The 24824-nt window shown below is 46.7% G+C and overlaps 1 protein-coding gene, 1 long non-coding RNA gene and 1 pseudogene across 3 annotated transcripts in view; 1 reads left to right on the top strand and 2 right to left on the bottom strand.

Moving 5' to 3' along the window:
• The window catches only part of LOC309653335 (protein Shroom2-like), an 80453-nt gene extending 78681 nt beyond the window's left edge, over positions 1-1772 (bottom strand). The window contains exon 1 of the mRNA XM_082447945.1: positions 1362-1772. Within this exon, the coding sequence (XP_082304071.1) occupies positions 1362-1526 (165 nt within the window). The 5' untranslated portion in view covers positions 1527-1772. The remainder of the gene's footprint in view (positions 1-1361) is intronic.
• A 15115-nt stretch (positions 1773-16887) lies between these two features.
• LOC309653328 (G-protein coupled receptor 143-like) overlaps positions 16888-24824 on the top strand; it is a 33243-nt pseudogene continuing 25306 nt past the window's right edge. Inside the window, exon 1 of the transcript XR_014268798.1 lies at positions 16888-17224. The product of XR_014268798.1 is annotated as a G-protein coupled receptor 143-like (transcript). The remainder of the gene's footprint in view (positions 17225-24824) is intronic.
• Positions 20178-23944, bottom strand: LOC309653340. The gene is made up of 2 exons (XR_014259108.1): positions 23675-23944; positions 20178-21204 (listed from the first exon to the last, which is right to left on the bottom strand). It is a non-coding gene; the product is annotated as an uncharacterized lncRNA (long non-coding RNA).

The following is a 24824-nucleotide window of genomic DNA, read 5'->3' as shown; positions in this document are numbered from 1 at the left end:
ACCTGATACCTTTTTAACTTTTACCATCAGAAATGCCCGGTAAAACTTTTATTATTGAAAAGGCACAGGCTACTATGCCTTAATGCATGTATATGCAGGAAATGCCTGTCCTGCACAACGTGTACACTCTATGCCTGCTCCGCCACATACATTTTTCCAAAGAATCCAATTCATTAATGGGTTGCACATGGGTGAAACTTATAACAACAATGACAGCCTCTTTCCCCGGTTCCACATAAATTCAGTGCACGTCTCCCCTCAAAGTTTCTAGTTTTATAAATATAAAAATGAGCGAAAATAAAGATCAGAGAAGTTTAGTGTCTCGTTTACTATCCAGACAACAAAGCCACACTGCCTCCCAAATTCAATCCGGTGGGGTGGGTTAGGAGTCACTTTAGTTCTTCCTGCTGTGGTGAAGCAGCAAAGCAGAGAAAACCAGTAAGTCACCTTCAAACGCTACTAGGAGCCAAGAATTTTTGCATTTTAAAGGGAACTTTGTCCCCAGGAATGGCGCGGCCCAGACCTTCCCAGAGAAACTGACCAATAGACACTTTTAACCAGAAGAAAACAGGACGACTGGTTTGCTGTTTGTGTGCTTTTACAGCTTTATACAGGTTCGGCTGGTAAGTTTCAAGATGGGTTTTCTGTTTTGAGACAAGAGAATTCAAAGTTCTAAAGTAACCCCTACACACACACACACACACACACACATTAGAAACTTATTTTGGGGGCTCAAATCCCACTTTTATAAAGGACGCTGAAAAGTTTCAATTTGTTTTTGCAGGTATCCAGAGCGTCGTGGGCCTAGGGCTGGAAGCGAAAGTCAGTAAATATTGATGGGCTTTTGGGAATCGAGAAGCTAGGCTGGCTGCAGCTGTTAGTCTGGGCTTCCTAGCGATAACGGGTGCAGGTCCAAGGGGTGCAGAAACAAGTACCTAGACAGGCAAACACAGGTGGGGACGTCTCTGTGCACCCCCGGCACGTGGGAATGTCCCTCCCCGACCTCTGGGTAGGCCCGCAGGTGCAGGCCGGCGCAGGCGAGGCCGGGAGTGACAGGGGACCCTGCCAGGCCCTTTCCCGAAGGGGGAGGGGAGGGGACCCGGAACAGGAGCCATTGAAACTGCGCGGCGCTGGGAGCCAGCAGGACCGGGAAACAACGCAGAGGGGTCAAGGTGGCGCCCGGGCCACACACCTATGCGAGTCCTACTACCCACGTCCTCGCAGGTGACCCAGGCGGACGCGCGTCCCGGTCCCGGGGGCGCGAACCGGACACCCCCTCCAGCGCTCCTACCCTCCCGACGAGTCCCTCGGCCCCAGGCCACCTCCCGGCTGTCACCGTGCGTGCCCCGCGCCCTCCGTACCTTCGTGATAACCAGCGGCTCGCCTTGCTCGCGGCCGCCCTTCAGGGTGAAGCCCCAAGGGGCGCCGCCGCTCAGCTGCACCTCCACTAGGCGCCCGCCATCGGCCGCCCGCGCCTCGGCCTCTGCCAGGCGCTCTGGCCGCGCGCGGGGCTCTGCGCCCTCCATGGCGCGGGGCGCGGAGGCGGCGCGGCCGCTCAGGCCCCCAGGGCCGCCCGACCTGCGCCCATGCACTCCGGGGAGCCCCGGCCGGCCGAGGGCGAGGGAGGCTCGCGGCGCCCCCGCCGCCGCCGGCCACTGGCAAACTTGCGCTGCAACTTGGGAGGAAAGTACCGGCCCCGGACAGGGAGGGAGCCGGGAGGACGCGCGGCGCGGCGCGGCGCGGCGCGCGGGGGAGGGCGGGCCCCGGAGGGGGCGGGCCCGCGGGGAGGGGGCGGGGAGCGGCGGGGATCGCGCCGCTCGGGGGGCAGGGGGCGGGGCGAGCGCTCGGGCTCCCGTGAGTTGCCCGGAGGGTGGGGGGAAGAGGTGCGCCGTCCGGGACCCCCGCGGCCGCCGGCGGTGGGGGGGCGGGGAGAGGCGCGGGGATCGGTGGCGCGCGTGCCCGGGGCTCCCCAAGTCGCCCCGAGGCTGGGAGCGCGCTCAGGACCTCGCTCCGCCAGCCGAGTGCTGTGGGCCGGGGCCGGAGCTCGCGCTCGGGGCGCGCGCAGGCTTGGGAGGCGGGGTGGGGGGCGCGCGCTCGGGGTGAGGGGCGCGACCCGCGGGGCCAGAGGGCGGGCGGGGGCTCGAGGTCCGGGGCCTCCTCCTCCGTCTCGGGCGCCGGGCGGCCCTCGGAGGCTCGGGACACGTCCGCCCGCTGCTCGGGTGGCCGAGGCGCGGCAGGTGAGGCGGCGGAAGCGCCCGCGCGGGGCGGGCCGGGGCGAGGCGGGCCCAGCGGCGGCCGGAGCCCCCGGCGCCCTCCATCTTGGAGCGCGCGGCCGGCTGGCGCCCCCGCCTTTGTTCGCGCGGGCGGCGGGCGGCGGGCGGCCGCGCAGGTGAGGCCGGGAGCGCCGCGGGGGTCCCCGCCGCCTTCCCGCGCCCACCCGCGTGCCGCCCGCCTGTCCCCGCGCCGGCCCACTGTGCCCCCAGCGCAGGGCAGCGGGATGGTGGGCCCCTGGAGCCCTCTGCGCGCGCCCGCATTGTCCGGCGGTGCAGCCCAGATACCGAGGGGCCGGTGTTGGGTCGTTCTGTAGTTACAGCTCAGGAAGTCTTTGCGTTCAAACCCTGCTCTCCCTTTGGTACAATTGTGCCCAGAGGACTTGACGTATTAGGTATATTACTGTTCTGTAGCTGGACGCTGGGGAACACCTGGTTCCTCGAAGACGCTTCATCCAGGTGATGATGCAGGAAGCAGGTGGCAAGGACAAGCCAGGAGAGCGCAGAACAGAGAGAGTCAGGGGGTCCCTGAGTCCTTGTCCGGGATCTGCCGCTGTAGAGCCAGGACGAGGAATCTCCGCAGCGGTCCCAGTGTCTTTCGCGGTCAAGAGAGAGATTTGCATTCTCTGGTTCTATGGCTGATCTGTTGCATCTTATCCGGGCAATTGAAGAAAGAGGGCAAGCTCCTCTGGGCACCGGTCATGGCGCTGGGCACGGGTTACTGCCTCATAAATAACTCCAAGCTGCAGTGTCCAGAATGCCTCTAGTTAGAAGAATGAGGTGACTTTTCCTTTGTAAATGGAGACTTGAAAGGAGTCTCCTTTCAGACTCCTGTAAAAATCCATCTCAAGTGTACCTTTGCTGTGGTGGTCACATTAAATTGCACAGGACTAAATACACACACGCCTATATATAAGCTTGGTGGATTGTATCCATTTTTTAAAAATAAATTTATTTATTTATTTTTGGCTGCGTCCGGTGTTCATTGCTGCGCACGGGCTTTCTCTAGTTGTGGCGAGCAGGGGCTACTCTTCCTTGTGGTGCCAGCTTCTCATTGCGGTGGCTTCTCTTGTTGCCGAGCACAGACTCTAGGCACGCGGGCTCGGTAGTTTGCGCACTGGCTTAGTTGCTCTGCGGCATGTGGGATCTTCCCGGACGAGGGCTCGAACCCGTGTCCCCTAAACTGGCAGGCGGATTCTTAACCACTGCGCCACCAGGGAAGCCCAGATTGTATCATGTTGATATCCCGGTTGTGATAGTATGCTATCATTTTCCAGGATGATCCCATTGGGAGAGGCGGGGTACAGGATACAAAGGAGGTCCCTGTATTATTTCTTACAACTACATGTGAATCTATAATTATCTCTAAATAAAAAGTTTAATTTAAAAAGTGGTTGGGGGGAACTTCCCTGGTGGTCCAGTGGTTAAGACTCCGTGCTTCCAATGCAGGGGGCACAGGTTCAATCCCCGGTCAGGAAACCAAGATCCCACGTGCTCTGAGGCTTGGCCAAAATTAAATAAGTAAATTAAAGAAAAAAAAAAAGTGGATGGAGGGAATTCCCTGGCGGTCCACTGGTTAAGACTCCACGCTTCTACTGCGAAGGGCCCCGGATCAATCCCTGGTCTGGGAACTAAGACCCCGAAAGCCTCACGGCATGGCCTAAATAAATTAAAAGTGGATGGAAAAAATAAATAAAAAGGGGATGGATATGATCAACCAAAAGTTAAAGGATCATATAAATGCACCTAGAGTTTATGCACGTCCCCTATCCCAAAACATGCTGCCCCCTGCTAAAGCTGGTATTGACAAAAATCTCAGTTTAAATCTCAGATCTTACCTGGGGCTGAACTATTCAGACCATCAGATTCACTAAAGCACAAAATCACTGTCTTCATAAATCACAGCTGAAGTCGTCTTTAATATTTTATGTTCACTGTATAATCATTGTCAGATCCCCCATCTGCCACTTGAAAGTGTTATACTGTCATTCCTTGAACTTAGGTGTAATTTACCTTCACCCTTACTAAACGTCATTCTGCTGTTTTTTTTTTTTTTAATCTTCACATTAGGCATCCCTTCCAACTTAGCATCATTTGAATATTTATAAAGCTGTCTATATTGACATTAATAAACACGATGAAAGGGACAGCACCCCGCCGTGTGTGGCCTGCTGTGAGATAGATGCTCTCCTCTCAGCCCCTCATAAATCTTTCATCAACATTCTTGGGATTACACAGTTGAGCACATCTGCCTGTGGTCCTGTCACACCTAAACTTCTGTATCATGTCTGACATATTATGACAAGATTGTCAATCTTGTGAAATTATCACTGTCTTGTGAATGAAAGGCATAGTCCCAATTTATCAACCTTGCACCCCTTTTGAAAGAATTCAGTATGGCATTGAACCAGTGTGGACTTCTAGTGGTGACAGCTTTCTTTTCTAGGAACTCACAACTCAGCCAGAATTTCCGAGAGTAGAGTATGTTTGTCAGAACATAGCTTTTGTTCTTCTGGAAAGCCCAGGGCACATTTGTTCTGTGTAGCTTCTCACTTCTTGGACGTTCATCTTCACTGCTCAGAACATGAGGCTGAGCATATGCCCTCTGGACCCAAGGAGCATCCTCTGAACATCCTCACCTAGGCGTTCAGTAGCCTCGGGTGGGTGTGTGCCACCTTTTCAAGTCTGAGGCTTATTTCCTTTGATAGAGAGGAAATAGGTGAAATGAAAGTGAGTTCTGCTTTCACTTGATCAACAGTCAATGAGTTATTCAACCAAGGGCAAATGGAACCAACTTTCAGAGATTTAATCAACAGCTAATCCTGGACTTCCCTGGTGGCGCATTGGTTAAGAATCCGCCTGCCAATGCAGGGGACATGGGTTCGAGCCCTGGTCCGGGAAGATCCCACATGCCGCGGAGCAACTGGGCCCGTGCGCCACAACTACTGAGCCTGCACTCTAGAGCCCGCAAGCCACAACTACTGAGCGCTTGTGCCACAACTACTGAAGCCCACGTACCTAGAGCCCGTGCTCCAACAAGAGAAGCCACTGCAATGAGAAGCCCACACACCACAACAAAGAGTAGCCCCCGCTCGCCGCAACTAGAGAAAGCCCGCGTGCAGCAGCGAAGACCCAACACGGCCAAAAATAAATAAATAAAATAAATAAATTTATTAAAAAAAAATAGCTAGTCCTCTCTATGAAACAGAGCTCAAATTATTTTAGTTTTCTGTTCTAACAGGAGATTTATAATTATAAAATATAATGGAGGATGGAGTTCCAGAATTTTGCTTTTACCTTTCACACTGTATAGTCAAGTACCTTTCAGTAAGATCAGGCTTTCTGAAACACCTTTCAGTGGGGTATTTTTTAAAAGGCAGGTTTAGCCATTTCCTACCTGACTCACAGTGTACCTGAGTTGGGGTCCCTATGATTAAGACTGCTAGAGGGTCAGTCAAGATCAGAGAGCACAGGTATGGTGGCAGTTAGAGGAAAACTTTGACACAATGACTTTGCCCTTAGTCACCAATGTTTGTCATCTTATTCTTGATTCCTACAAGCTATTATTACAAACACTGGAATTTAGTTGCAGATCTTAGATAAAGCTGAGTCTGTACAACCCAGCAACCACTTCCCCCCTCTCACCTTACAAGGATTTTACCCTGGATCTTGTTATTAGTTGGAATATTTACAGATCTCTATGGGGGAGAGACTTCCTCTTTCTGTGCAGGGGACAGGAGGAGAGACCACTGGGTCTCTCCATGTGCCTGGCACCATGATAGTATTTGTGGCCCCTATCTTTGAAGTTTGCATCCTAGGGCCCAGCAATTATAGCTGCAAACAAAGCAGCCACAGCAGCTAAGAAACAGTGACTATCATTCACGGAGAGCCTGCTGTGTGCCAAGCATGTTATTCAGATGGACTCAGGTCCTCTCAGCAGATTTTCTCAGGGCATGCATCAGCCCATTTTACAGAGGAAGAAACTGAGACTCATCGGGGTTAAATAACGTGACTGAGGTCACTGAGCCCAGGTCCCCGTGAAGGACTCACACTCTTCCACTCACTGGAACCAGCACCAGCTCCAGTACCAGAGGGCAGTTCTCACTGAGCGAGTGAGCTGACTTCCTTCTGTAAGATATTGATACTTAGGCATTTGACCACCTTTTGAGATTCCCTTGATCTTCAAATGCCAATCACCAAACAGGCTGAAACCTTCCATGGGGAAGCTTTGCCCATAAAACTAGATTCTTGCTTAGGTCTGTGTGAGTCCCAATTCCTTTACCTTTAGGACTTGTTCTTTAAACAGTTATATATGTGAAGGGCCAAGTTTCCTGCTGGCAACTAGAAGGGACTAAATAAATGGTGCTTAAAAAAATGCGCACACACATATATATATAACAATACCTAACTATGCAAACCAGGAGTACTTAAAAAGAGAGTACTTAGCTGAAGCTACTATTGTAAAAGTTTTTATTATGTTTTTTTTTTTGGCTGTGCCGCGTGGCTTGTGGGATCTTAGTTCCCGAACAACGGGTCGAACCCAGGCCCTGGCAGTGAATGCTCCAAGTCCTAACCACTGGACCACCAGGGAAATCCTAAACGTTTTTATATTTTAAAGTACATTTTTAGAAAGCCATTGGCTATTTTGCAGTTTTTGTTTTTTTTTTAATGAAGTAGCCAAAGATATACAGACAGCTCATGGAGCTCAATATCAAAAACACAAACAACCCAAGTAAAAAATGGGCAGAAGACCTAAATAGACATTTCACCAGTGAAGACATACAGATGGCCAACAGGCACATGAAAGATGCTCAACATCACTAATTATTAGAGAAATGCAAATCAAAACTACAATGAGGTATCACGTCACACAGGTCAGAATGGCCATCATCAAAAAATCTACAAACAATAAATGCTCAGCTCGGTGCTCTGTGATGACCTAGATTGGGGGGGGGGGGGGGAGGGGGGAGGGAGGTCCAAGAGAGAGAGGATATAGGTATCCATATAGCTGATTCACTTCATGGTACAGCAGAAACTAACACAGCATTGTAAAGCAATTTTACTCCAATAAAAAATAAATTAAAAAAATAAAGTAGCCAATGAGCATCTATTTCTTGAGCCCTTTTTACTTGTCCAACACCAGGGAGGGCTTGCGAAGGAATGTAAAGGATGCCGGAAATATGAAACATTAACTGTGTCTGTGAAGGAAAAAAATCATGAACCACCCTGAAACAATTAGAGCACAATTACAGGCAAAACATCTTTTAGATGCAAAAGTTTCAGCAGGAAAGAAATCCAAGTAGAGAAGAGAAGGAAAAAAAAGGATGAACAAAACCATAGGTGAAATTTTGAAAAAGAATTTCATCTTTTACCGTGGAAATTTCAAGCAGACACAAAAATAGACCTCTTTTGTTTCATCCCTGCCCACTTTTTTTTCCCTGAAGTATTTCAAAGCACATCCAGGAGGGAGTGACTGAGCTACTATCTTGCCAGCTGAGAGGAAGTAGGGGACGTTTCATCAGGTGGGGACCCCACGAGCAAAGGAATGTTCTCTATTGTAAATGAGCACAGAAAGTCCCCAATCCTGTTCATTCTGAATCTATCTGAGCCTCCACGCCCCACTCCTAGGGCTGGTGTGTATACTGGGAGTTGGGGGCTGTCAAAAACAACTCCTGGGTTTCTGGCTGAAGTTACTTGAGTTGAGCAGCTGATACATGGAATCTGGGGCAGAAGAACAAGTGAAGAGAGCACTAATGACTTTCATTTGGGCAGGTTGAATCTGAGATGCTTTCGGGGATGTTGTGTTAGTTTCCTAGGGCTGTCCTAACAAAGTATCATAAACTAGTTAAAACAAGAGAAATGCATTCCCTTTGGGAGGCCTGAAGTCTGGAATCAAGGTGTCACGAGGGCCAATACCCCGTATGGAGGCTCTGGGGGAGAATCTGTTCCTCGCCCCTTCCAGCTTCTGGTGGCTGTGGGCGTTCCTTGTCATTGCCCTAAAAGGCCCACCTAGAGAATCAAGGATCATCTCTTCATCTCAAAATCCTTACTTTAATCACATCTGCAAAGACCCTTTTTCCAAATAAGGTAACATTTGCAGGTTCCAGAGATTAGGACCTGTCATCTTTAGGGAACATTAGTTGGCTTACCGCAGATATGGAAACCACTCTAAGGTGTTCTAGACAATGAATGGGACTTTTCCTGTTAGTGTGGGAAAAGCCTGGCTAAAGGCCCGCAGCTTGCTGGTGGTTCTAAGTGCTCTCTTGAGGACCAGCAGAACAGGCTAGCTATTTGCTGACTTCAGGTGGTTCCTGGGGAAGCCTGGTCCCACCCTCAAGCCAAGTGAGGACTGCTCCGAGGGAAGCCCTCATAAAGATTCGGGCTACCCGGGACTTCCCTGGTAGTCCAGTGGCTGAGACTCTGCGCTCCCAATGCAGGGGGCCGGAGTTTGATCCCTGGTCAGGATGCTGGATCGCACATGCCACAGCTAAAGATCCCATGTGCCGCAACTAAGACCCGGTGCAGCCAAATAAATAAATATTAAAAAAAAAAAGATTTGGGATACCTACGGGCAGAAGACCTAAATAGACATTTGTTCAAAGAAGACATACAGATGACCAACAGGAACATGAAAAGTTGCTCAACATCGCTGATTATTAGAGAAATGCAAATCAAAACCACAATGAGGTATCACCTCACACCAGTCAGAATGGCCAGCATCAAAAAGTCTACAAACTATAAATGCTGGAGAGGGTGTGGAGAAAAGGGAACCCTTGTACACTGTTGGTAGGAATGTAAATTGGTTCAGTCACTGTGGAAAACAGCTCAGAAAACTACAAATAGAGTTACCATATGATCCAGCAATCCCACTCCTGGGTATATATCCAAAAAACCCAAAAACACTAATTTGAAAAGATACATGTGCCCCATTGTTCATAGGAGCACTATTTACAATAGCCAAGACATGGAAGCAACCTAAGTGTCCATCAACAGACGAATGGATAAAGAAGATGTGGCATATATATATATATATATATATATATATATATAACAATGGAATACTACTCAGCCATAAAAAAGAATGAAGTAATGCCGTTTGCAGCAACATGGATGGACCTAGAGATTATCATACTAAATGAAGTAAGTCAGACAAAGAAAGACAAATATCATACGATATCACTTACATGTGGAATCTAAAAAATAATACAAATGAATCTATATACAAAACAGAAACAGTCTCACAGACATAGAAAACTATGGTTACCAGAGGGGAAAGGGAGGGTAGGAGGGATAAAGTAGGAGTTTGGGATTAACAGCTACAAACAACTATACATAAAACAGATAAACAACAGGGACCTAGTGTATAGCACAGGAAACTATATTCAATATCTTGTAATAACCTATAATGGAAAATAATCTGAAATATATATATATATATATATATATATATATATATATATATATATACACATATATATATATATATCTGAATCACTTGGCTGTACACGTGAAATTACCACAATATTGTAAATCAACTATATTGCAATTAAAAAAAAAAAGATTTGGGATACCTACAAAAGAGACACTGGCATCTCTTTCTCAGGTTGTATTGCATGGAATAGCACTGATTGCTTTTGGGCTTTCTGGGCCCACGGGAGCAGAGGGGCCGAGACAGCATCACAGCAAGCGGGCTGAGCGCTGGGTTGACTCCCCAGGTACACTTGAAAATGTCACTTCAGTGGACCTAGAGATTGTCATACTGAATGAAGTTAGTCAGACAAAGACAAATACCATATGATATCACTTAAATGTGGAATCTAAAATATGATACAAATGAACTTATTTACAAAACAGAAGTAGAGTCACAGATGTAGAGAACAAGCTTATGGTTACCAGGGGAGAAAAGGGGGTGAGGGATAAATTGGGAGATTGGGATTGACATACACACACTAAAATAGATAACTAATAAGGACCTACTGCATAGCACAGGGAACTCTACTCAATACTCTTTAATAACCTATGTGGGAAAAGAATCTGAAAAAGAATGGATATATGTAGATGTATAACTGATTCACTTTGCTGTACAGCAGAAACTAACACAACATTGTAAATCAACTGTACTCCAATAAAAATTAATTTAAAAAAATAAGAAGAAGTAAAAGAAAATGACGTCTCTTCATAGCAAACCATTCTGAAATTCAGTGGCTTAAAACCACAAACTCAGGCCTAATCCAGGTTTACTGCTCAGGTTAATGGTGTCCCATTCCCTGTGATCCCAGGAAAGATTCTGAATGGTGGTGACTTCTTTGCCAGAGACAGAACACTTTTCCCTGGGGAATGAGTAGAGGGGGTGTGAGCCATCTGCTGTCACTGCCTTCTTGAGTTCTAATCGGGGACCCAAGTTCTCAGTGGCTGTCCTAGACATGCTGGGTCTAGGATTAGTTCTCTCTCCCCAAGGTCTCCGGTGGGGTCCTCTGCTTTACGAAGAAAAGCCCAGGGCTTTCAGAGAGACCAAGAGCTCAACCTCTGTTTCAACATTCAAAGTTAGGGAGACTTGAGGGAGGGGTGAGGGGACGAAGGGCAGAATAAAAAGCAGCCCCCTGCCTGGGCCATGTCCACCACCCACCCCTGAGTGACCCTCAGCTGAGGTCAGGGGCCAGAGATCAAAGCTCTGCTCCGGGGGGCCGGGCTCGAGGCTCCCGAGAGAACAGGAGTCGTGAGGCCAGCCTGGCAGCCTTACCTTCATCTGGAGAATTATATTTGGGGAACATCTTTTTCAAATCTTGAACGCCTTCTGGGACCCAGCCTGCTTGTAACTTGGGGATAGCGGTGCCAATGAAATAGCAGCATAAAAATGCGACACCTGGGTTCTAGTGAAAACCAGCCCAAGCAATTTCCAAGCAGCAAAAAAATGATTCTAGGGACTTCCCTGGAGGTCCAGTGATTGAGACTCTGCGCTTCCAGTGCTGGGGGCCCCGGTTCAATCCCTGGTCGGGGAACTAACATCCCACATGCCGTGCGGAGCAGCCAAAAAGGAAAAAAAGAAAAAGATTCTACACACGTGAGATTTCAGTGAGAGGTCCTTGAACGAACTGATTTTCCCAAATGCAGGATGAACTTTCTGCTTCTTCACGATGATATCATTTGAGTGATTATGGAATGAATGCCTTTCTAGCTTCAAGCGCCACAGTTTGAGGGGAAAAAAACAACAGAGGTACTTATAAGAGGTTCTCAGAGAAGGCACGATGGACTTGAATTTCTAACAAAGTCCGCGGGTGACGCTGCGCCAGTTGTCGAGAGCACACCGTGAGGAGCACGGAATTAAACGACAGCCAGGAGAGTCCGGACGCTGTGGGAGCTCGATAACGTTCAGCCCGTTCCGCCTCTCCCTCCCAGCACAACCTCAACCGTACACACGAGGAGAAAGGGACCGGCCATCTGTGCATCCTCAGAGCTGAAACAATTCGGGGGCTGCGGGGGAAGGAGGGGCCCTGAAAACGGAAGCCGCTGCTGCTTTGGTGTTGGAGGGCTACTGATTCGGGTGCTGGAAATTCCTTCACTGGCTGCTGGCCAAAATATTTGTTTCAATTGAATCTATTTGACTGAACTTCAAGGAATGTAGAAGTATTTGACTAGCAGTAGAAATAACAGGAAGTAACGAGGCAGGCTTTCCGAAGAAAAGTGGTAGAATTTTTACTACAATGTAGAGATTTCTTCCGGGCACACAGAGCAAGTTTCTAAAAATTTAATTGATTTATGATAATTCTTTACCTTTGCATCGTTAGACTTGTAGGAGGCCTGCAGGCACCATCGTGTGATGGGCTTTTATTTTATTTCTTTATTTTATTTTTATTTATTTTTTTGATAGGTAAGAATTGGATTGATTTAGAGAGAAATACACTCCACAGACAGCGTGTGGAGCATCTCAGAAGGTGACATAGGCCGTGATTGGCTTTTAAAACGATAAAATTTTTTAAATTTTAGAATAATTTTAGGTTGGGACTTCCCTGGCGGTCCAGTGGTTAAGATTCTGCGCTTCCACCGCAAGGGGAGAGGGTTCAATCCCTGGTCCGGGAGCTAAGATCCCACATGCCGCGCGGCAAGGCCATAAAAAAAAATAATAATAATTTTAGGTTTACAGAAAAGTTGCAAAGATAATACACAAAAAACTTGCATACCCTTTACCTGATTTCCCTGAATACGTTCATAACTATGGTTCTTTTGTCTAGACTAAGAAATTAACATCATTACCTTACGAGTAACTAAACTTCCAACTTTATTTGGATTTCCTGTTTGTGCGCTGATGCCCCAGGATCCCTTGCTGCACTTAGCTGTCACGTCTCCTTAGCCTCCTCTGGCCTGTTTCTCCACCTCTCCCTGTTTTCCGTGGCATGGACAATTTTAAGCGGGTCTGATCACGTATTTCATAGAATGTCCCCCAGTGTGGCCTTGTCTGACATTCTTCTCACGACCAGACTGGGTTGTGGATTTCGGGAGGAACACGCAGAAGTGATGCAGCGCCCTCACTGCATCCCATCAGGGGGTACTTGACATCCACATGCTTGTCACTGGTGACACTCACCTTGACCTCTAGGGCAAGGTAGTGACTGCCAGGTTTCTCACTACAAAGTTACAGGGAAAATTTTCCTTTTCCTGACTCTTTTAACATCATTATGATTCAAAAGTGTTCCGTGGGAAATCACTTTGATTCAATGGTAGCCACCAAGTTCATAACTGGCTAGGCTATCCCTGAGACCAGATTAAGATGCTGCAATCACAACATTAAGACAATTTAAAGCACTGAGAGAAAGGGTGGCCAGGATAGGTGTCACCAGTGATGGCCAATTGAAAAGCTCACTAATGTTCGGAGACTTCTTGGTCTCATGTGTTTCATGAGCTACTTGTTTCTTCTCAGAGTTTCTCTTATTTTCTAAAGCAGAATCAAATACTCTTGAAAAATCTAGTAACCACACCTTACAAAAGCCCACACAGGGAATTCCCTGGCGGTCCAGTGGTTGGTGCTCTGGGCTGTCACTGCCGAGGGCCTGGGTTCGATCCCTGGTCAGGGAACTAAGATCCCACAAGCCGCATCCTGTGGCCAAAAAAAAAAAAAATCCCATACATATTTCTTAGTTTACTATTATTTTGGTTTGCTTAGTTTGACAGAAAAGACCAGCGGTGGACAAATTATAGCCCAAGGGCCGGCTGTCTGCTTTTGTAAATAAAGCTTTCTTGGTACAGTGCCACACGCATCGATTTACCTTCTGCCGATGGCTAGTCTGGGGGTCCCACGGCAGGGTTGGGTAACTGCCACAGAGAGCATGCGGCTTGCAAAGGCTAAAATACTTACTATTTGGCCTCTGAAGAATAAGTTTTCTGACCCCTGTGATAGACTAAAGGGCTGTGATGAGTTTGAGAGACTGGGGTTGTGCACACGGTTTACTCTAGCTGTCCAACTAAAGGCAACACAGTGAGACCCAAAGACTTGGGGGGAAGAGCCATCACATTTAAACCACGGGCTCCCTCAGGGGACTGACTGACCCACACTTTCTCTGGGAGTGCCTTTCAGTCCCTCTGAGATTGAGCTGTTGTTCTGCTGTGTGTATCAGACAAATGTTTCTGCTGTGTGTGTGGCCAGCTGCACGTAAGGCTGCGTCATCTGCAGACACGCGGGAGTTATCGCCACAAGCCAAGCTCTTGAGGTTCGTGTGGATTTCCTATTGCCTGCTCACAGCTGCTTGAGTAGCAGCGAAGCAGTCATTTCCAAATTAGCCAAAGTCTGTGGTTAATGAGCAGATTTAGTCTTTTACTAGATACCTGAGATCTGACAGTCTCATGTGCATCAGGACTCCAGAGCAAATAGCCTGCCCAGAAATAATTTCATCTCACTTTACTATATTAGTATACTGTGCCACAAAAAGGAACATAAAATTGAAACAAAGTTTGAAACAAACAGGTAACACATATATGTGTGTGTCCATCCTATTCACTGCCCCCCCCCCAACTTCCTTGAAAGTGCAGTCACATTCTGATGGCATCAAATTCGGCCATCTGCGACCTGCTTCCAACTTCTCAAAAGTGGACTTCTTGTTGCTTCAAGATGGTGAGTGGAGAAAGTGCTTTCGTTGGTCTGACCGGTTCGTAGACATTCATGTTCACGGGGAAATGAATCTCCAGTTCCCCTCTGGAGTTTATGGCATAAGCTGCTTGGATTTGAGCGTCAGCTCTACCACCTCCGTGACCTTGGATAGGTTTCCTCACCTCTTCTGGTGCTTTGTACAGAACCTAGAGATAAAAAGATGAGCCACAAGGATGAGGGGTACGAGTTAAGCAAGACTTTAAGTTCTTAACGCTGCCAGCTCACGGAAGGCGGTCGGGGTAGCGATGATATTCATGTTAGTTTAGTTTCCCTTTTCCTCTCAGGACACAAATCCCACCCTCTCCTTTCCAGGGCTTGCTCGGTCTCATCTCTTCCCAGGCTGACACGGCGTAGCTGACAGACTCGTTATCTGACTGCTGCAGAGCTGAAGCTGTACTTAGGCACTACTTCTCAATCCATCCATTTCTGTTGTTTCTTCAGAGGGAAGGACAAGATTCCTTCAGAAGCCGAGACTCTCAGGTCTTGCCAGGTGAGGTCAATTGCCAACAAAAACCACAAGTCAGGAGGGTCTTTGGTTTCTAAGCCTGGGTTCGAAACCCATCCATCCTGTGGAATATTTGCAGAACTACTGAACTCCCCAGGGGGCAGAAAAGGAGTTGAATCCCGAGATATAAGCCACGGCAACGCTTTTTATCCTCTTAAAGCTTTGTAGGCAACCTTGAGCAGTTTTGTCCATTCTGGAGGACACTGGGCACCTGAGTCCTCCAGAGCCGGCAGGTGTGCACATGGGAAGCAGAGAGGTGGGGTATGTGCAGCTTGGGCATGCAACGGAGATTGAAACGCAGAGATGCTTTTGCATAGATTGGCTACCGGAACCTTTGGCATTAGAGCAAACGAACAGACTCTCCTTCTTCATTTTTATCTTTTAGAGCACATTCCACACACAAACTTCCAGAAGCAACTTCTGCTTCCCAAGAGCCAAGGAAGTAGAAGATCAACTGTTCAAAGCAGATACTGAGATTTATGCTTTCTGAAGGAGCGGCAGACCAGCGTTTGGGGAGTAGTCCTATGATGTTTCCTACTGTTTTTACAAGCAAGTGTGTAATATCCAAGAGCGGTTAAGGTTTTGACAATGTCGGTCTGTTCCGGACTTCTGTCAAAGCAGCTGCCCCTGCTTACAGATGCGCCGGGTCAGATCTTTTTGAAGTAGTGGCACTTTAAGCTCTTGGTTAAAGGCTCTGCTTCCATCTGGCAGTGCAGCGCCCGTCTGCCTGTCATGGGTCCCGACAGAAGCCCCGCCCTGTGGTTTTCCAGGAAGAAGGCAGAGGAGCTGAGCCCAAACTTTGTCTTACTTAAAACTGCAAAGCTGGTGGTGGAGATGTAGATGAGAAGACGGGGTGGGAGAAGACAGAGGAAAACAACAGGGACGCCTTACCTCTGGTTGGTTGGGAAAATTCTAGAGGGGGCCCCATTTACTGCAGGGAGAGGTCAAAGGGTGCCTGCTCCTGGCTGCAAATAGGCCTATTAGGTTTGCTGTTAATAAATATGATGGAGCTGGGGGGGGGGGGTGGTTTCTTTTTTTAAAAAATAAAGCTTTGGTTAGTAAAGCCAGAATCTAGAGGGGGCTCTTTTATTTTCAACCTTGAAGGGTTTTTAAGAAAATATCCACTCAGTATATTATCATTAGTACTAATATCATTTTGAAACTTTTATACATAGAGAATAAAGCATGATTGTCAATGTATACTGAAATTCATCTAGAAATTAAAGACGTTAAGAAAATCTGAATAAACTTGAACATTATTTTCCTAAACAGAGCTACTCTCAAAAGCGAATTTACAAAGTGAAAAACTTAACCCTACATTGTTGAGTAAAAATGGAACAGCCCTGAAAGGTGCACAGTGCGTGCGTGCGTGCGTGTGTGTGTGTGTGTGTGTGTGTGGAGCTGGGCAAAGCAGTTTCCCCTTTCTTCAAGATTTGTTGATTTTCAGGGAAAACCCTAGCTCTGGGGGGTCGTTTCCGTACGGGAGAGCGGCCGTAAAAAAAAAGCAGTATTTTAATGCCAATCGCTGCAGTCACAGTTTATGACCCTGTAAGGGATCAAAACTAGGGACGTCAGAGTCCCACACAGGGCAGATCTGGCACGAGGCGTGCTTTCTTATAAGATGAGTTAAGAAGAGACGGCGGTGTCGGGGGTGGGGGGCGGTGGGGGGGGGGTTCTGGATTCTGGAGAATTAACAACGCCCCACGCCTCCCCCTGGGAAGGCCTTGGTGAACCGGGAGAGAGCTGACTTCCCCGCCCCGGCGCGCTCCTTCCCCCGCCCCGGCGCGCTCCTTCCCCCTCCACCTCCGCCCCCCCCTCCACCCCCCGACCAAGCATCACCCTCGTGAGGCCTCGTGGCGTCTGCAGAGGCGCGAGGCCCTCAGCGAACCTGGCGCCTTGACCGCCAGCGCGGGGGATCGGGCGGGGGCTGCGCAGAGGCCCGGGGCACATGACGCGCCCCCCCCCAGGGCCGGCCCAGCACATGACCCGGGCGGGCCGGCGGGGTCCCGGCAGACCCGAGCCGCACCCCCAGCACGGACCATGGCCTCCCCGCGCCTGGGGACCTTCTGCTGCGCCACGCGGGACGCCGCCACGCAGCTGATGCTGAGCTTCCAGCCGCGGGCCTTCCACGCGCTGTGCCTGGGCAGCGGCGCGCTGCACCTGTGGCGCTCGGCCTCCTGCGGCTGCTGCCCGGGCGCCGGCCCGCGGGCCCCGGGCTCCCCTCGGCCTCCCCGCCGGCCGCGGCCCGCGCCCCGGCCTCCGCCCGCATCCAGCGCGCCGCCGCCGCCTGCGACCTGCTCGGCTGCCTGGGTGAGGGCGCGCCCGCGGGTGGGGACCCGTCCGCGCGTCCCGCAGGTCGCTCCCGGCCGGGGGCGAGGATGAGCGCGCGCCACCCCCCCCCCCCACCTGGGACCCGTTCGCCGCGCGGGTAAGGACGCCCGGCCCACGGGTGGGAGGGCCGAGCCGGAGGCGGCTCCCCGGGGACCGGACTGGACGGCCAGGGGACTCTGCGATGCAAGATGGTCGGTAAAAGTTCCTTCGGGGGACCGTTGTTCTTTTTAAACAGTTTGATGTATTTGTTACTGCACTTACTAGGGAAACTTTAGACGGTGCTGTGAAGGAAAACCCAGAAAATACAATGCATCCCTAATTGTACCACTAGTGAGAGAATAACGGTTAATATTTCGTGCGCGTGCACACACACACACAGAGAATCGTTTCCAAAATGATTTAGCAGAATCAGGAAGAAACCCATATATATATATATATATTACAATTTTATTTACTTACTTGTTTATTTATCTATCTATTTAAGTTTGGGTTTTATACCACAGGTGGGCAAACTTGCAGCCTCTAGGCCAAATCCTGCCTGCTGCCTCTTATCTATGGCCCATGAACTAAGAAAGTTTTTACATTTTAAACTGTTTTTAGAAAAATCTAAAGAAGAAGACTATTTCTGACATGTAAATATTCCATGAAATGCAAACGTCAGCGTCCGTAAGTGGAGTCTTACGGGGATACAGCCATGCCCTGCACTTGTGCACTGTTTGGGGGCATCTTGGCCCTACAAGGGCAGAAGTGAGTGCTGAACAGAGAAACTAAGGCCCATAGAGCCTGAGATATCTTCTCTCTGGCCCTTTACAGAAACTTTGCTGACCGCTGCTTTCAACTCTAGCATGGCACATTTTACAAACCTCTGTGCTAGATATTGCCAAGCATTTTAACTTTTTTATTTTGGAAATTTTTTAACATATGCAAATGTAGAGAGATTGTATAATGAACTCCCTGTACCCATCACCTAGCTTCATCTATACCCCATCCCCGTATCCCACTCTCCACTGGATTAATTTGAAGCAGATTCCAGAATTTATACCATTTCACCCACACAAATCTCAATATATAGCTGTAGAAGATAAGAATTTTTAAAAAACATATATATATCACACAGATATCATTATCACCCCAAAATAATGAAAACCAGTTCCTTAATATCACTGGTGTATGTTCAGGTGTCTCATAAATGCTACTTTACAATTGGTTTGTTCGAATCAGGATCCAAATACTGTCCATGTTTTGCAGTCGGGTGACAGGTGCTGGCATTTTGGAATTGTGTTTTTCAGTCATGTTTGCTCTTGAAGGAAAGGCTGCTGGTGGTATTTGAAGTACCTTCCACTGCTCTGCTGTGAGGGGGTGGCAGCAGCTTCTGGGGCACCTTGAGTGCTTATCTGGGCACAGGTGGCTGTGTGTCCCAGGCCCTGGTTCTCCTGTTCCTGGTTGTGTGATTGGAGACACTCAAGAATCCTGGCTTCAGATAAATGCTATGGAACCTCTAGTCACTTTCTTAGACTCGAGGAGTAACACAGGAAGCTATAGGGATAAAATCAATTCGGTGCAAGACAATTAAATAAAAAATTGGTTTTCTTCCTGATTCTGCTAAAGCATTTTGGAAAAGCATCTTAATAATAATCTAGTTTCTATAACTTGAATATCTGAAAATAGAGCTGCACCCAAACATCTTTTGAGGGTCAGCAAAATAATATTCGTATATCCTTTGGCTTTTAGAAGGAAGGTGCATGACATTGCGGACAAATGAGCCAAAGCAGGAATCAGGGGAAGGCTTGGTGACCAGACCTCCTCCCTGAAAAATAAGAAATACAGATGCCTATCTCATGGGGTGGTTTTTTTCCCCCAGTTTTTTGTTTTAAATATCTTTTTTATTTCTTTTTTGGCCACACCGTGCAGCTTGCGGGATCTCAGTTCCCTGACTAGGGATTGAACCCGGGCCACGGCAGTGAAAGCACAGAATCCTAACCACTAGACCACCAGGGAACTCCCTCCCCAGTTTTACTGACATATAATTGACATATAGCACTGTATACGTTTAAGGTGTACAGCATAATAACTTAACATTTATCATGAAATGATTACCACAACAGGTTTAGTAAATATCCATCACCTCATATAGATACAAAAAAAAAAAAAAAAAAGTGTTTATCGAGCTCAAAGCAGAGCTCTGTACTGAAAACGACAAAGCACTATATGGAAGCAAAGCATTATTTTTGTTATCTGTTGTGGTGGCCCTCAAGCTGTAAGCTTATTCAGCTTTCTGCTTTCCGGAGAACTGCTTGTCTCTTTCTTGGTATGCACTCCTGACGCTGTGGTATTGAGCGTAAAAAAGGAAAATGGCTTGCAGCCAGTTTCGTTCCAGGTGCCTGCTCTGAATCTAAGAGCCCCTGGTTGTTCCCCAGAAGAAGGACGTGCTGCCCTGAGGGGGAAGTCTGTATCTCCAAAGAATGGCCCATAAGGCATGCTGACGCATAGATAGTGGTGCATAGATAGTGGTGCATAGATAGTGGTGCATAGATAGGGGTGCATAGATAGGGGTGCATAGATAGTGGGACAGAACTATGTGGAAATACAAGGTTTACTGATTTGTTGTTTAGTATTCGTTCCGTACTAAACCGATATATACATTCATGCTCTTTGAATAAACTTGCCTTGCAACCATCAGTTGTCTTGGCCCTTCTGACCCCATACTGGTGCTTTTCAGTTCCTTACCCCTCACCGCCAGGAACTTCTAGCTTTCTGCAGCCGGTCTGCGGCAAGTGGCGCCCGAACAGGGACCTGAGTGCGTGAGGCATCTCGGAAGATTTCAGGTAAGTAGAACTCTCGAGTGAGATAGTGTGGCCACAAGAAATAATTTCGTTTTTAGGACGGTAACTCGAGAAAGAGTCAGAAGTAAAATAATATGGGACAAAAGGGCTCTAAGGAGCGTGATTTATTTGCTCAGGTTTTGCTTTCAATGTTAAAAGCCCGTGGAACTAAGGTAACTACCTCACAACTTCTGGAATTTTTGCAATTAGTATATGATGCTTGTCCTTGGTTCCCTGAAGGAGGATCAATGGACTTAACAATTTGGACTCGTGTAGGAGATGAATTATCTAAATATCATGAAGCTCATGGACCATCTTCTGTTTCAGTTTCCATTTTTAGCTTGTGGAATTTAATAAGAGATTGTTTTAATCCAATTTATGATTCAGTTCCAAAATTAACAGCTAAATCTGTAGAACATATTGCTGCAGTAGCTACTGCTCCTCCGTTGCCACCGAGGATAAACAGTGTTAATTCACTTGATGATGATGACTTTTCTTTTGATTTAGCGGGTGAAGAAACCAAATATGAGGCTGAAAAATATCCTGATGAAAATATTCTTCCGCGGTTACAGCAATTGCATGTCTCTGTCCCTATCCCTCCTAAGCTTAGTCCTTTACAACAAGCAGTACGGGGAGCTCTTAATAGAGGGGAGGATCCTTTATTCTGCTGCCCGGTGGTGGAACGACCCAATCCTCAAAATCCACAACAAAATAATCGGGAATATCAGCCTCTCTCCTTTAAGGTTTTGAAAGATTTAAAAGCAGCCTGTGCACAATATGGGCCTATAGCCCCTTTCACTATTACTATGTTGGATACTATTGCAACAGAAGCATTGCCTCCAGCAGACTGGAAATCTATTGCTCGTGCTTGTCTCACTGGTGGCGACTATTTACTTTGGAAATCAGAATATTATGAAAAGGCTGCTGAACAAGCTGAAAGAAATACTGCACATAATGTGCTAGTAAATTATGAGATGTTGATTGGGGAAGGACAACATCAGTTATTACAGGATCAATTAGCTTTCCCTTTTGTGGCTTATGCTCAGATCAATCATATAGCTCTACATGCATGGAAACATTTACCTGCCTCCACTAGGACTGAAGACCTTGCTAAAATAAGGCAAGGGGCAGATGAACCTTATGCTGATTTTGTGGCTAGAGTATTACAGGCTGTTAATAGAATTATTTCTGATGGTCCTTCTGGAGCAATTATCGTCAAACAATTGGCTTTCGAAAATGCTAATAATATTTGTCAAGCAGCTATACGTCCATGGAAAAGGAAAGGAAATTTAGAGGATTATATTCGAGTTTGTTCTGATATTGGATCATCTTACTTACAGGGAGCAGCTATAGCTGCAGCCCTAACTAAGGCAGGATTTAGGCCAAATGCTAAAAGTAAAAACTGTTTTAAATGTGGGAAGCCAGGTCATTTTGCAAAAAATTGTACTGTTGATACTCCTAATATGCCTGTCGTAAATTCTGTGCCTCAAGGTAAATCTCCTCCTCCCACAATTTGTCCCCGATGCCAAAGAGGACGGCATTGGGCTAAAGAATGTCGATCAGTGACTCATAAAGATGGAACTCCCTTGTCGGGAAACTTCCGGAGGGGCCTGCTCCGGCCCCATCAAACAATTGGAGCAATGTCAATAATCCCCCCACACCCTGCTCCACCGCCTCCAGCTCAGACCTTTGTTCCTCAGGGAATGGAATCTCCTCCCTTCAAAGGGCCACGCCAAACAGTGCAGGACTGGACCTCTGTGCCTCCACCCAATTCTTATTAACCTCGGATATGGGACCCCAAGCCCTTCCTACGGGAACTTTTGGGCCTTTACCCCAGGGAACGGTCGGTATAATCCTTGGAAGAAGTAGTATGTCTATGAAAGGCTTAACTATTATTCCTGGGGTGATTGATGCTGATTATGAAGGGGAATTAAAGGTTATGGTTCAAACATCAAAAGGATCTTTTCTTATCATGCCTGGTATGCGAATAGCTCAGCTTCTATTTTTTTTTTTTTTTTTTTAAATTTATTTATTTAAGGTCTTAGTTGCAGCACACAGGATCTTTTTTTTTTTTTTTTTTTTTTTTTTTTTTTTTTTAAATGGGAATTATTTATTTATTTATTTTTGGCTGTGTTGGGTCTTCGTTTCTGTGTGAGGGCTTTCTCTAGTTGCGGCAAGCGGGGGCCACTCTTCATCGCGGTGCGCGGGCCTCTCACTATCGCGGCCTCTCTTCTTGCGGAGCACAGGCTCCAGACGCGCAGGCTCAGTAATTGTGGCTCACGGGCCTAGTTGCTCCGCGGCATGTGGGATCTTCCCAGACCAGGGCTCGAACCCGTGTCCCCTGCATTGGCAGGCGGATTCTCAACCACTGCGCCACCAGGGAAGCCCTCAGCTTCTATTAATTCCATACATACCAGAAGGAAAAATTTTACAACATAACAAAAGAGGAACTGGGGCTTTCGGTTCCTCTGATGCAGTTTACTGGATTCAACAAATTGGTAGGGAAAGACCACAATTGGTATTAAAAATAAATGGAAGGCCTTTTTCTGGGTTATTAGATACTGGTGCTGATGTTTCTGTTATTTCGTTTATACATTGGCCAAAAAAATTGGCCCGTGCACCAAACCATTACACAGTTGCAAGGTATTGGCCAATCTAATTCTCCACAACAAAGTTCGCAATACCTACATTGGCAGGATGCTGAAGGTAATCAAGGAATATTCAAACCCTACGTATTGCCCGGATTACCAGTTAACCTTTGGGGAAGAGATATATTACAACAAATGGGAATCCTATTGCTTAGTCCCAACCCTACCGTAACTAATATGTTGTTAAATCAAGGGTATGATCCTAGGAATGGTTTGGGAAAAAATCAACAGGGAAATAAATTACCCTTGCAGACTGATAATAAACGGGATAAAACAGGCGTGGGTTTTTTCTAGGGGCCTTGGATTCTCCTCCACCACATGCTGACCCTATAACTTGGATTTCTGATAATCCTGTCTGGGTGGACCAATGTCCCCTTTCTAAGGAGAAATTAATGGCGGCCCATAATATAATTAATGAACAGCTTGCTTTGGGCAGACTAGAAAGGTCTAATAGCCCTTGGAATACTCCTATATTTGTTATAAAGAAAAAATCGGGAAAATATCGTTTATTGCAAGATTTACGTGCTGTTAATCAAACTATGGTAATTATGGGAGCTCTGCAACCAGGTTTGCCTTCTCCTGCAGCCATACCTAAAAATTATATGATTATTATTATTGATCTTAAGGATTGCTTTTTTACTATTCCTCTATTTCCGGCTGATAAGTTGCGATTTGCTTTTAGCTTACCCTCTTTAAATTTTATAGAACCTATGCAACGTTATCAATGGAAAATGCTGCCTCAGGGTAGGGCTAATAGTCCTACTTTATGTCAACAGTTTGTAGCTCAAGTTATTGCCCCTGTTCGTAAACAGTTCCCTCAGATATATTTTATTCATTATATGGATGACTTATTACTTGCTTATTCTGATAAACATATTTTACTTAAGGCTTATAATTCCTTTCAAAGTCATTTGTCACGATCAGGACTAGTCATTGCTGCTGACAAAGTACAGATGAACCCACCTTTCTCATATCTTGGTAAGTATATCACAAATTATAATATTACACCTCAGAAGATAGAGATACGGACTGACGTTCTTAAAACTTTAAATGATTTTCAAAAGTTATTAGGAGATATTAATTGGCTGCGACCTTCTTTAAAATTAACTACGGGTCAGTTACAGCCTCTTTTTAATATCCTAAAGGGAAGTCCTGATCCTTCTTCCCCTCGTATTTTAACTTCTGAAGCTCAACAAGCACTCAAGCTTGTAAACAAAGCAATACAATCTGCTCAGTTAACTAGAATTGAGCCTTCTTTACCTATACTATTAATAATCTGTGCTACGTCACATACCCCTACCGCCTTATTATGGCAAGAAACAGGAATTCTTGAATGGATTCATATGAAAAATACGCCTAATAAAGTCATTACACCTTATTATGAGTTAATAGCAACCCTTGTTCAATTGGGTCGTAGAAGAAATATTAAGTTGGTAGGATATGAACCAAATTCTATTATTATACCTTATACTACTTATCAATATTCTTGGCTATTATTTGTCTCTGATTTTTGGGCTCTTGCTTTTGCTGGATATTCAGGAATTATTGATAATCATTATCCTTCTAATAAGCTCCTTCATTTTGCTACTCAACATCTATTTATTTTTCCTAAAACTATCTGTTCAACTCCTATTCTCAATGCCCCAAATGTTTTTACTGATGGTTCTGCCAATGGCATCGCTGTTGTTATTTCTGATGACTTACTTCATAAAGAACAAACAGATCATACCTCTGCCCAACGAGTTGAATTACATGCGATTTCCTTGGCTTTTCAAATATTTTCACATTGTTCTTTTAATCTCTATACGGATAGCCATTATTTGGTTACTATTTTGCGTAACATAGAAACTGCTATAATTGGCAATACTGTTGATTCTCAATTGTTTCAGACTTTCTTTCAACTACAAAAGATTATTCTTCAGCATGACTTTCCTGTAGCCATATTACATATTCGAGCCCATTCAGGTCTCCCTGGCCCATTGTCTTTGGGAAATCAATTGGCTGACGAAAATACAAAGATTATAGGCTTAAATTTATCTCAACCTCAGGATCTTGCTACTCAATCACATAATTTACATCATCAATCTGCTGCTATGCTTCAAAAACAAT

The sequence above is a fragment of the Balaenoptera physalus genome, assembly GCF_965194825.1.
Source record: "Balaenoptera physalus genome assembly, chromosome: Y".
NCBI classification, from domain to species: Eukaryota; Metazoa; Chordata; class Mammalia; order Artiodactyla; family Balaenopteridae; genus Balaenoptera; species Balaenoptera physalus.
The sequence above is the reverse complement of the archived record's forward strand: the minus strand, read 5'-3'. Positions and strand labels throughout refer to the sequence as shown.